The sequence below is a fragment of the Lepidothrix coronata genome, unplaced genomic scaffold (genome assembly GCF_001604755.1).
Source record: "Lepidothrix coronata isolate B3197 unplaced genomic scaffold, Lepidothrix_coronata-1.0 Scaffold16, whole genome shotgun sequence".
NCBI lineage: Eukaryota > Metazoa > Chordata > Aves > Passeriformes > Pipridae > Lepidothrix > Lepidothrix coronata.
The window spans coordinates 4,724,355-4,735,967 of record NW_016690196.1 but is presented as its reverse complement, the minus strand read 5'-3'; the positions used below and the strand labels follow the sequence as shown (position 1 = coordinate 4,735,967).

Sequence of the window (11,613 nt, the reverse complement as noted above, 5' to 3'; positions counted from 1 at the left end):
TGTGTTTAAATCCAGAGTTTCATGGATTTATTGAAACTGACAAAATAACAATAGATGTAAGAAGCAACAGCAAGACTTGGGGTACGTCTTCTCCTTGGTGCTTTGCCTTCCTGCCATTGTCGAGTCTGTCAGCTCGAAGGTGCAACCAGACGTGCCTGTCTCGTACTGGCCTTTTCAGCCACCAACGCGCTTGCAACAAACGTGGGTAGAGCCCTTCCCAAATCTTCGTTCGTGAAGCCCAGCCATGACATGACATGACAGCTTGAAGGCCACATCACCATTCATGTCCATTGGCTGCAGACCAGAACTGGATACTTCTGCAAGAAATCACTTGCAATTTTTACCTGAAAATACAAGCTGTGGATAAGCTGAACTGTATTCTACAAATAAGTAAAAGAAGCTAGTCCTTTTCTGTTAGAAGATTATGTGGATGGGCTTAAGTGCTAACTGGCCTGTGGCAAATCCCTGGATGTGGTGCTGCATCCAGTATTCTTTGAGGTTATCTGTTGCTTTCCATGGAAGAAGTGCTGTCTTCTGGTATGTGACTCAAACCTTTCTGATTTTTCAGTGATACTTTTAATAATTACTGGAATGCTCCCATTAAAACTAAGACTAGTTTTGGTAGAAAAGATACTAGGAATAGGCACGGGTTATTCTTCACTGAATTTCAGTACTGTAAGGTGAGCTTTCTTATCTGTTTACATCTGTTGATGACCTAGCACCTTCAGTGCTCTGAAATTTAATAAGATATACTTTTAAAGTAAGCATTTATTAAGAATTTAAATGTTAAATGTTCAGCTTCTAGGAAATCTACTTGAGAAAGTTCTAAACTTCTGAAGAACTTGGGTTTTGATGGTTTGGTTTGTTTTTATTTTTTTGAAAGGAACACTTAAGGTGCTATTAATAGCAAAATTCTCCAGTTTCCTCAGTAGGAATCATTTGGAGTCCTATGCTGAGAGAGCACTTTTAACATTCCTTCCTATGCTGCTAGGTTTTAATCCCTATTATAATACTGAGGAATGCCTAACCCTTAATTCAGTGTACTGAATACCTCTGGTGGTGCCACTGTCAGCCCCACAAAAGTTAACAGCAGTTTTTCTGTTACTCTTCAGTTATATACTTCAAAGAGTTCAGAGCTGCCTGAACTCAAAGTATTGTGTGTGCGGTGGTGAGGAGCAGGGCGAAAAGACAGGCATGTTAGTCCTTCCAACTGCTTGCCTTGGAGCTGTATCTTGTCAAACTGTTCAGTGCTGTAGAGCCAACATATAACTCTATAAGGGCAAATGAAGAGAGATTTCTAATCAGAAAAATAGGTAAAGTACTGTATGCCTTTCCTGAAATGTTAAATGGGTTCAAAGTGGGTGATTGCTTAAAAGGAATAATGTAAATTAATGCATGCTAATTTTTATATTCTTTGCAAATTATTGCTGTTCTACTGTGAATATTTGTTGCTAAATAAGAATCTGAATGTACATACTTTTGTAAGGCCTTCAGCAGTTCTGAGTTTTTTTCTCATTATCATGAATCATACATATAGAATCATAGAATGCTTTGGGTTGGAAGGGACCTTAAAGATCATCCAGTTCCAATCCCGCTGCCCTGGGCAGGCACACCTTTCACTAGACCAGACTGCTTTGAACACTGCCAGGGATGGGGCATCCACAGCTTCTCTGGGCTACTTACTCCAGTGCCTCACCACCCTCACAGTAAAGAATTTCTTCCTAATATCTAACCTAAACCTGCACACGTCCAGTTTGAAGCCATTCCCTTCCTCATCCTACACGACATGCCCTTGTAAAAGTCCCTCTCCAGCTCTCTTGTAGGTTCCCCTGGATGGCTGCTGTAAGGTCTTCCCAGAGCCTTCCCATGGGCTGATTAGTATTTCTTTGCAGTAGTCAAGATCTGTGAGAAATTATATCCTCACCCACATATATTACTAGTTACTACCCACTTTCTCTTCTCTTTTACCCATTGAGATATAATTGCCATATACGATTTTACTAGATCTTAAAGGTCTTTTCCAAACTGAACAATTCTATGATTCTATAAAGCTATTCATAATATGAGGGTGGATATGTGACAATCTTTTGTCTGAATATCCTTTACAGTTTTTGGACAGAGCACCAATTATCTTCTTCCTGTTACGTAATATCGAGCTTGTCCCAGTAGTTTTGATACATTTTTCCTCAACAGTATTTGTACACTTCAGCAGTACCTTTTTATTAATGGCTACTTACAGTAACAACTGCTGTTTCCTAAAAATAAAAGTTCTACTAAAATGTATTTTTATATTAAGAAAATGAAAACACAACATCATGATCTAGTTTTCTTTAGTTATGTAAAATATGCACCTTCACGTACAACAGAATATTGGTTCAAATAACATCACTGTAATATTTCACAAACTTCTTTTTTTCCCACCAAGTTTAAGATAGTAAGCAAAAAGAATCTGATATTTAGTCATATCCATAAAGATGAAAAACCCTGTTTAACACATTATACAACAAGGGGATTGCCACTATTTATTCCCTTACTCAGACTTGAATTTTATTATTGGCTGATCTTGTTCAGTTGGGCGGGGCATAAAAAAAGATGTGGAAGGCTTAACCTACCTCTCAATTATGGTAGTTTAATTATAAATACAAAGTTTTAATTCCTATTAAACTGTGCATCAAACAGAAAATGTGAGTTTAACCTGTCAACCTAACTCTTCTTCTGTGTACTTTGGTGTGAATTCTTGAGTGTAACACAGCTCCAAACATTCTAAAAGATATTATGGATTATACATACTTATTTAGGACTCCTTCCTTTAGAAAGGTTTTAGTCATGATCTGCAGCACTGTCTCCGGGACAGTTTGAAGATAAATCTTCAGAGTCTAAAGGATAAGCAGAGAGAAAGTGAGTAATTCCAGCTCAGAGGAGAAAAAATGATTGCTAGAAATATTTGTAGAATCCATGTAAAACAGATTAAATAGAATTCAAGGTTTACAAGATATTAACTCCCAAATTTGTTTTAAAACAAGGAAAAAAATTCCATCCTCTTTGGTGTAGTGGAAATGTATAGTTTTCTAATTGTTTCAGAAACATAGTATTAAATACCTGAATTTTGTTTTCTCAAAACTAAATTAATACAAATAGAAATTCAAATAAATTTCAATATGGTTGGCTGTGTTTTGTTGTGTACTTTTTCGTTGTTTTTTTTTTTTGCTTGTTTCATTTTTTGTGGGTTTTTTTTGTTTGGTTGGTTTGGTTGTGGGGTTTTTTTGTGCATGTAAACCTAAAAATTGCCTTACAATCAAAATGTACAAAGCTTTATGCAAAACCAGTAGCCTGCAAGATAAGTTTCCTATGTAAATTTAAAATACTGCCATAAGAGAAACACAAGGGATATTATCTACTATTTGAGTTGAGTTGCATAAGCAAAGCAAAACACAAAAGACTGGCTTACTCTCACCTTCATAGGTTGTTCCACACCAAATGCAATAAAAGTGTTCTTTTCTCAAGTAGGCTGTCAGGATGTGTAGCTTTTCTGATACCTAGAGATATATACAGGAATGCAATGATCTGGGGCTCACATGACATACATCAGTTTAAGCTACTGGTTTGCTAAAATAAATTTTTAACCTTTTGCTATTGAAAAGCTACACAACACTGTAGCTCAGTAAGACATGAAGTTTTCCAAATCAGTAGAATAGGGCACAGGAATTCATCATCTCTGGAAAATTAACTGTTGTTTGCTGTTGTTTGCTCATCCTTCTTTCCAGCTAAGTAATCTGCACTAAAGAGAGCTACCTAAAAACATTACTTAGCTACCTGATTTCAAGTATACAGTATCTTTTGTGGATTTTTTCACACCTAATCTCTGACTGTGTAACCTAGTTCTCAAAAATTGTGAATTTCCTGTGTCAAGCTTGAGATGATCTGCAAAGCATTTTCAGAAATTACTCGGTGATTCCAAAATTCAATCTCAGACATCAGATGAGGCATCCAAAATTAAAACTCAAAAGCAAGTAACTATGATCTTGCATAGATCAGCCTCAAAACAGATGAGCAATAAATCAGTGGTTTAATGTTTTATATTTTATCATGTGACTGCTATAAGAATCACTGCTTTGAGATTGCAAAGAGGCCCTTCACTACAGCTTGAAAAATGACATGTATACATATATCATTTATATATATATGTATACATACATACTGTTTAAGGGATTATTAAATTTAATTCTGAATCAAGCCATTAATTTAGATGCAGAACTTACACTTAAGTCTGAGCTTGTGCATTCATCTTCCTTGTCTTCCTCATCCTTTTTGTCTTCCTCTTCAGGTTCTATCCAAAACCAAGTCTCTTTGGGAACTTCAATGTCCTTAAATAATGAGGGATTTAAATTGATGTTATCTGCCTTTGTAGGTTTTCTTGTAAGGTGCCAAATAAAACCCGTTTCTAGAAGGTGAGGTGTTAAGTTTTAAAACTTGAATGTATAGTATAACCAAGGATTACTAAAGCTGTAGTGAGAAACTAAGTACAGCAATCCACAAGAAGGATTATTCAATTTTTTTTTAAATGATGAAATGCATGCTAACAACTAGTTCTATTCCATCTGTGTTTGGTATGTGTGAGGCTACATTGCAACATTATCTCCCACCAAGGCTGTGAGCAGACACCCATGTTTATCAGTTAAAGACATGCTGCCCCAAGTTATTTTGTCAAGAGATCACATGGTGCTTCCTAATCCACTTCAGGTAATGTTAAAGGAAGAAGAGTCAACAAAGATTATCTAAGGTTAATTCAGCTGACTTCATCTGAAGCAAACTAAGTGGTATCAAACAATCTCAGCAGAACTTGTGAGGTGGTATTAACTTCTAAAAGGTTAATAGAGCAAAAGAAACCTTGAAGTTTTCAAGTAGCAAAAATTTATAGTAGTTCACTCCTATTACCTGCGTTATTCCTTGTAGGTGGAAGGTACTTAAGTTTTGTGAGTTTTTTTGTTGTTGGTTGCTTGGTTGGATTTTTTGTTTAAGTGCTGCTTTGGTGAATCTGCTAATTCCCTCAATGATGATTCCCATCCTTAGAGACACTAAAGAGCTGCCTGGACATGGTTCTGGACAACCTGCTTTAGGTGACCCTGCTTGACCAGGAGGGTTGGACAAGATTACCTCCAGAGTCCCTTCCCAACATCAACCTTTGTGTGATGGTGTTGCTTCCTCAGTTGAGGCAAACAGTGCCATCATTTAGGATGGCCTGATACTGGATACTGAAAGATATGCAAACAGCTCAGAAGTAACCACAAGAATACAGGAGCAAAAACATGGGTCCTCACATAAGTTACCATGAAGTTGGTGTGCACCTTCAACTATCTTAATGGTGCAAACATACACTTCTTATTTTTTTAAAAGGGCTGAAGTGTTGCCAAACATTAAGACTTCAGGCTAGTTACCCCACAATTTTAGACAACTTCCAAGATTTTAATCACTACTTTGTAGCCTGTATCTCTAACCTATAACCCTTCCTTCCAACCCCCAGAAACCCCACAGGTCTCACTTTTTGCATATCTAATTGCTGGCAGGCCCTTTGGCTTTTTCGCAGGTCCCCTTCCATCTTACGTTCTTCTTGTTTGTTTTTGAATCTTATTCTGTTAAGAAAAAGCAGAAAGGTAAATAAGCAGGCAGACACACGGTAAGACATGCATTACAGTCCACAGCTGTAAAATAGAAAAAGTAAGATTCTATTCCTACTGATTCTCTCAGACCATGACAACATCTGAGTTAAGAAGACATTCTGATGTTATTTCTGTGGGAGCACACCTTTATTTCTTCAGAATTATAACTTCAAGATGGTGCTTTTGTGATCATACTACGCTGAACACTGTTTCTTCATCAGGTTTTCATCAGACATAAATGTTTCACTAAACATCTGCAAATTATACAGCCTTCTCTAGGCTTTCCTTTTCCACATACTTCATGCAAATCGGGAGAAAACAAAAACAGTACAACCTTAACAAATTTACCCCGATTTTTAAAACCGTTTTAGCAACATTGCTCAAGATTTTAAATGTAAAATCCAGATAAAGATGGCATGATTCCCCAATTTAAAAAGTTGTGAATGACTTGAGAAAGGTTTGTATGTATATTATTTGCGTTATTAACAAAAAACTAAATGATGCAGCACATGCTTTTAGCATTGCAATGTTCATCAACTTTTCGTTTAGAATTGAGAAACAATTACACTGTATTGTAACTCTCACCCTTCATTGAAAACATTCAAAAATAGTAACACAATAAAAGAATAAGTAAACTTAGAGCATAAAGAGAATCGTTTTTTAGACATTGCTTGCAATTCAGTTACATGACTTTACCTGAACTGATCTGCAGCTTGTTCATTTGCTTGTTTTTTCATATGGAGTTTTTGTCTATAGTTTTCCAGTTTTTCTTCAGCTTTTCGCTTTTTTAATTCCTCGTGACCAAGACCACTTCTGCCTATGTTGGTTCAAAAGATGAATGTAACCAGTGGAGAAGCTCTGATACCCAACTAAGTAAATCAGAAAGCATCACAAACCTGTTTTTATGTTCAGAGGAATAGGTTCAACAATGCCTTCTCCTGTGAGAGAAAAAAATAAGTCAATTAAAGAAATTAAGTTTTTCTCAAAGTACGATTTGTGCAGTGTGTTAAAGTAGGCAAGTTGCTTTTGCCATGAAATATGTAGATTTTCTTGTGATTTTTTTTGGCTGGAAGTTGAAAAATCACAAATTGATATACATTTAGTGCACTACAAATGATGCGGTTGAACTGGAACTCCCTCTCTTTTTTGGCTTGTCTGCTGGGTTCCTAAATGTTTTCTTCAGGACGTGACCCAACTGAAAGAAAATGGTGTTGATGTGACAGGTATAACATGTCTGTGATGAAGACTGCTTTGTTACACCTTCTATAGCATTTTCAGTCTAGAATCTCACAACTTGACAATGATGAAGAATAAAAACAATGTCTGGGCCAGTTCGTTTGCAATTGTCTGCTAGAGACCCGGCACAGCAAGTTACTGATGCCTTGTTTTACTGATTTTACTTCATCTATTTAGGCTTCATAAGGGTAGGCCAGTGTGCACAATTTCTTCTGAAGACTCCAACTGTAAGTTCCAAGAGAGGGGCTGACATTTTTTGGAACACTATTAGCTTTGCAAAACCATCAAAACATCCTTCATGCAATTTCTGCAGGCATGCACATATGGAAGTGCATTTGTCGAGCTCCAAATACTGCTCTTCCCTCACATCTCTCAATAGCCTGTACTGTTTTCACTTTGGGTTTAGGGGTTCGCTCTCATACTTTGTCACAACACATTCACAGTTCAGTAATGTGAGAGGTACTCTGAGAGGCACTTACTGACCCTGTCTGCAAAGAAAGTTACGGACAGCTGCAGTCCGTAAATGTAAAGGTACAGCTGAATATAGGCACACACTTCAGAGAGCAACAAGCTTACCGCTTTTGCCAAGGGCTTGGCCGCTCTTGTAGCCCATCTTCTGGAGCAAAGCAAAGCCTTTGTTCTCGTTGCCCAACGCGCTTTTCAGCACCAAGTCTCGCCTCTCTTTTTCTTCTTCTTTTATACTCTTTTGCCTGTTCTTCTCATTGGCTTCCTTTTGCTTTTCTTCTTTCTGAATAGCTTCCTTTACCCGCCTTACCATGGGCAAGCCTGGCCTTACATCCTGTCTGGGAGTTAATAATTCCAGCAAATATTAGAGCTTTTCTTAAAACCATAACCCTAAAATCACTTAAAAGCGGGGAAAAAAAGAGCCAGCTACTTACTTAATAAACGAATCAGACATGTAGTCTTCCTCTTCATCTCCCTCCATGTCGGCACGCCCGCCCTGTGCCGGCCCCTTGCCTGTGGACACCGTCAGTACGCCTTACTGGGCATTTTATTTCCCCACAAGGCAGATCCCACTCTCGCACGGAGAGGCGCCCACCGCCACCGCCGCCCCCCGGCCCTGCGGGACGGGAGGGCTGATGCACGAACACAAGTGAACCCGCCGGGCCGCCCCCTCCCAACGCCAGAGCACCCGCGCCCGACTTCACCGCCCTCAGCGCGTTTTCCCGCACTCCGCTACCGCCGCTCCTGCCCAGGACCCTCCGCCTGCCGCCGGGGCGCCCACAGAGCCGCGGCCGAGGGGCAGTGGGGGCTGCGGCGGCCGAGGGGAACCGAACACCCGCCCGGCACCACCGCGGCGCCTGCGCGGGGCCGGCCCCGCCCGCCGGCGCCTGCGCTTCTCACGCTTCCTGCTGCGGGGCCGCGGGTGCTCCGGGGGTGCGTCGGGGCCGGGACCGGGACCGGGTCTGGGACGTGTCTCCTCCTTCCCCGCCCTACCCCGCCCGCCGGACCCGGGCTCTGCGGGGGCTGAAGCGGCCGAGCCCGCAGGGGATGGTCCCGCGGCCGGGGGCGAGCGCGGCGCATCGCGCCCACGCGTGTCCGTGACCGTGTCCGTGAGCGGCCCCGGGGCCGCGGTGTCGCGCCTGGCATAGCCCGACGCCGGCGGGACGCGGCCACCGCACGGTGCGAGCGTAAGTGACCGTGAGCGGCGGCGGGGCCCGGTCCGGCCCGGCCCGGGGGCTGCGGGGAGCGGGCCGGAGGGTCGTCCGCGCTTCGCTCCGCGGCGTTGGCGGCGTGTGGGGGGTCGGCGAGCGTGTGCGGGGGGTGCGTGTATGGAGGGCAGCGCGCATCGCTCCCTTAGCATCATTCTCATAGCATCATTGCCTCTAGCGTCATTGCCTTGAGCATCGTTCCCTTACAGCCAGGGCTGTACCGCGGCTTTACCTCCTGTGGGGTTTTTAGAACCAGGCAAGATGCCCTGGGAGAGGTGCTACAGCTTATTAAAGTAGCCGTACAGGTAGGGGGACCCAGCGCGAAAGCCTTTTCCCCCCATGCAGCCCTTTGGGAGGGTGTCACTTTGCCTAAACTTGCCTGGTTTTTAGCTTTCTCAGTCCACTGAAGTGCTTGCGTGATGAAGATATGAATAGTTGATTTAGGCTACAGAAAACCAGCTGTGGAATAGAAAGGAATTTTAGTGTATCTGAATGTTTTCTAACCTCTGTAATGCTTCAGCATACTTTGCTGGGCGCTGGTTGACTTTTATCAGCTTTCACTGTGCATCCTGTGGCAGATCACAGTGTATTTATTTCTTGTAACAGGCACAGCAAGACCCAACCCTCACCAGAATCGGTAGGACTTGGTGGGCATTTTTCACAGCATTTTGGAGCAAACCGTTTTCCAGTGTGTTTTGAATTGCTTACGTGTGTATGTTAGACTCTGAATCTTCAGCTGAATATTTGTGTAATTGTTTTTGTGCCTGATCTCTTGTGCTTCAGTGGCACAGTTGAATGTATGTGCAGGTTTGGTTGCTTGGATTTTGTGTTACTTAAATTAAGATGGAAAGGTATGGGAGTGTGTGGAAGGTTGTGGCCAGGGGTAAATGAAACCTTTTATGTGGGGAGAAAAAGGAGTAATGAGCTGTGCTGTCATGCAGCACTCCTGTGCTGTGTGGGTGTGACAAGCAGTGTAGATCTCTGGGGTGGTATCCAAAGAATCGTAGTGCTGTCATTCATTGTGTTTCTCTCTGCTGTCATGAAAAGGTATTCTGAGGTGATGTGTCTGTGTATTATTGACAGGCAATACTTCCTCAATTCTTTATAAATGAGAAAAAAAAATCCAGAAGATGTCTTTGGAGGTGTCAGGACAGGCTTCCATATGTGGCTCTTCTACATTTGCTGAGCTGTTGCTGGAGATGAATGTAGTGAAAAATATTATGCAAAGTACTGAAATGCAGAGAACAACCTTAGTATTACAGACACTGTGATGCTTTAGTTTCATCAGCACCAAATCCTTGAGGTGAATTCAGAACCATAATACAGTTGTAGTATTAACATGTTACCCGTACCAGTGTCTGTTTAAAAAAATAATAATTTAAATCACCTAATTTGACTTTAAGAATTTTTTGGGTTTGACCATGAATGAGGAAACAGCTTTGAGCTCTTGAGAGCACAAGTGGAACTGTGCAGCTGTCAAAAGATGATGTCTGTTGAACGCTGATGTCTTACATAATACTCCTTAGTTGTTTTGCTTTCTCTGTTTTGACTGAGATCCTAGTTTCAGCATCACTGCATTCAGATTTTGGGCTTTTTTTTTATTTTTGGGTTTCTTTTTTCTGAAGGTGGTTGACTTAATTTTGTGATTTTAGATAAGTTTTGTTTGGTTGTTTTTTTTTCTGTCAGCTCTTCATTAAACAGCTGCACTTTGTTTAAAGGTGGTTTGCTAAGGTTAAGTTGTCCACAGAGTGTTTGCTTACATTGACAGTGTGCTTTTGATCATGCTTTGGAGCTACCCACCATTCAGTGTTTGAGCAGGATGTCTGGTATTTGATTTGCAGTATTTTGCCTGCTGGGGAGTCTTGCAGTCGTTTGGCTACTGCTTGTATTCCAGGCTGTCACACCTAAGGCTTGCTAGGTTTCAGAGGGCTTATTTGTACAGCACTTAGAGCAAGGCTAGTGGGATCTGGGGAGTCTTAGGTCTGTGATGCCAAATAATATCACTGTTCCTACCTTTCTCAAATTTGTGATAGCTGGAAATTCCTACTTGTGGTAGGCTCATCTTCACACCTTGTCTGTTGAAGGGTGTTGAGGAGGTGGCTGGGTTCATGCCCAAACTTTGAGATTGTGCTCAAGGGTCTTGATTTGGGACAATCCTTATTCTCTTTTATGTAAGAGGAGACAGTGAGATGACTCCTTTACCTCTTTTGTACTTTTTTTCTTTAAAGGGGGACTTAAGTGTATTTTTCTTGTCTGAGAGTTTGGACCTTAAAATTGCCCATAGGTGCTTTTTTTTTATAACTAACAACTCTGTTCCCTGAAATACTAATGGATGCACTTAGTTTATAAATATATGTGTAGGTTTTATCTGGGACTGCTTAGCTAAGACAAGTCTAAGCAAGCTGGAAACTTTAATTTGATTTTCAAAGGTTTGTACTGATGTACTATACTTTATACTAATATTTACATTTTTATTTTAGAGTTTCTACACAAATTTACATAAAACTGGAATTTAACCTGTCATGGAGCTGGCTCACAGTTTGTTACTGAACGAGGAAGCATTAGCTCAAATCACAGAAGCAAAGAGACCAGTCTTTATCTTTGAGTGGTTAAGATTTTTGGATAAAGTGCTAGTAGCTGCCAACAAGGTAATTTTATGGGTTTTTTCCCTGCTTCTTTGTAAAGCATTTATATTAATTTCATGCCAGAGGCAGTTGACAGGTAATGGCCAGATGACAACTGTATGGTTTCAGATTCAGCCTGAAGAGCCTTTGTATTAGTTTGTAGCTCTTAAGTGTTTAATTGTAGGCAGACAGTAGGCAAGTACTAAGTATTTTGAAAAAGTAAAATTCAAATAGGATAACAGCTAATTCTGAGCATTTAGCATCTGTCTCTGCTATTATTGAATGTATTTCGAATCTCTGTGAAACAAGCAATTTGCTAAATTATATGCAATTGGGAGTGGTATAAGGTTTACTTCAGTCTCTTGTAGGTTTTTTTGGGTGTTGGTGGCAAGACACAGGATTAAATGGCTTTTTATTTATTTT

General features: G+C 40.8%; 1 protein-coding gene and 1 long non-coding RNA gene across 7 annotated transcripts; one reads left to right on the top strand and one right to left on the bottom strand.

Annotated features, from left to right (window-relative positions):
- Positions 1–4: 4 nt before the first annotated feature.
- GPATCH11 (G-patch domain containing 11) lies at positions 5–8,045 on the bottom strand. 5 transcript variants are annotated; one of them, XR_001873456.1, is made up of 10 exons: positions 7,793–8,029; positions 7,470–7,696; positions 6,554–6,595; positions 6,354–6,474; positions 5,540–5,630; positions 4,260–4,364; positions 3,455–3,536; positions 2,791–2,876; positions 1,219–1,271; positions 5–344 (listed from the first exon to the last, which is right to left on the bottom strand). XR_001873456.1 is itself a non-coding variant. In XM_017806749.1 (9 exons), the coding sequence occupies exons 1-8, from the start codon at positions 7,837–7,839 to the stop codon at positions 2,821–2,823; spliced, it is 771 nt and encodes a 256-aa protein (XP_017662238.1). In that variant the 5' UTR covers positions 7,840–8,029; the 3' UTR covers positions 5–344; positions 2,791–2,820. The 5 variants fall into 5 exon arrangements, 3 of the variants coding, with proteins under 3 accessions (XP_017662238.1, XP_017662240.1, XP_017662241.1); XR_001873457.1 differs by lacking the exon at positions 1,219–1,271 and having other exon boundaries at positions 5–140; positions 270–317; XM_017806749.1 differs by lacking the exon at positions 1,219–1,271.
- A 227-nt stretch (positions 8,046–8,272) lies between these two features.
- LOC108493333 lies at positions 8,273–11,208 on the top strand. Of its 2 annotated transcripts, none has more exons than XR_001873440.1 (3): positions 8,273–8,291; positions 9,173–9,256; positions 11,047–11,208. It is a non-coding gene; the product is annotated as an uncharacterized LOC108493333 (long non-coding RNA). The 2 variants fall into 2 exon arrangements; XR_001873439.1 differs by lacking the exon at positions 8,273–8,291 and adding an exon at positions 8,479–8,545.
- The last annotated feature ends 405 nt before the right edge of the window (positions 11,209–11,613 follow it).

Bases quoted from the DNA above. Each gene is read 5' to 3' on its own strand.
- GPATCH11 (XM_017806749.1), bottom strand. From the start codon at position 7,839: ATGGAGGGAGATGAAGAGGAAGACTACATGTCTGATTCGTTTATTAA. The intron at 7,697-7,792 runs GTAAGTAGCTGG...ATTAACTCCCAG, and splicing joins ATGTCTGATTCGTTTATTAA to ACAGGATGTAAGGCCAGGCT. The intron at 3,537-4,259 runs GTAAGTTCTGCA...ATATATCTCTAG, and splicing joins GCACAAGCTCAGACTTAAGT to GTATCAGAAAAGCTACACAT.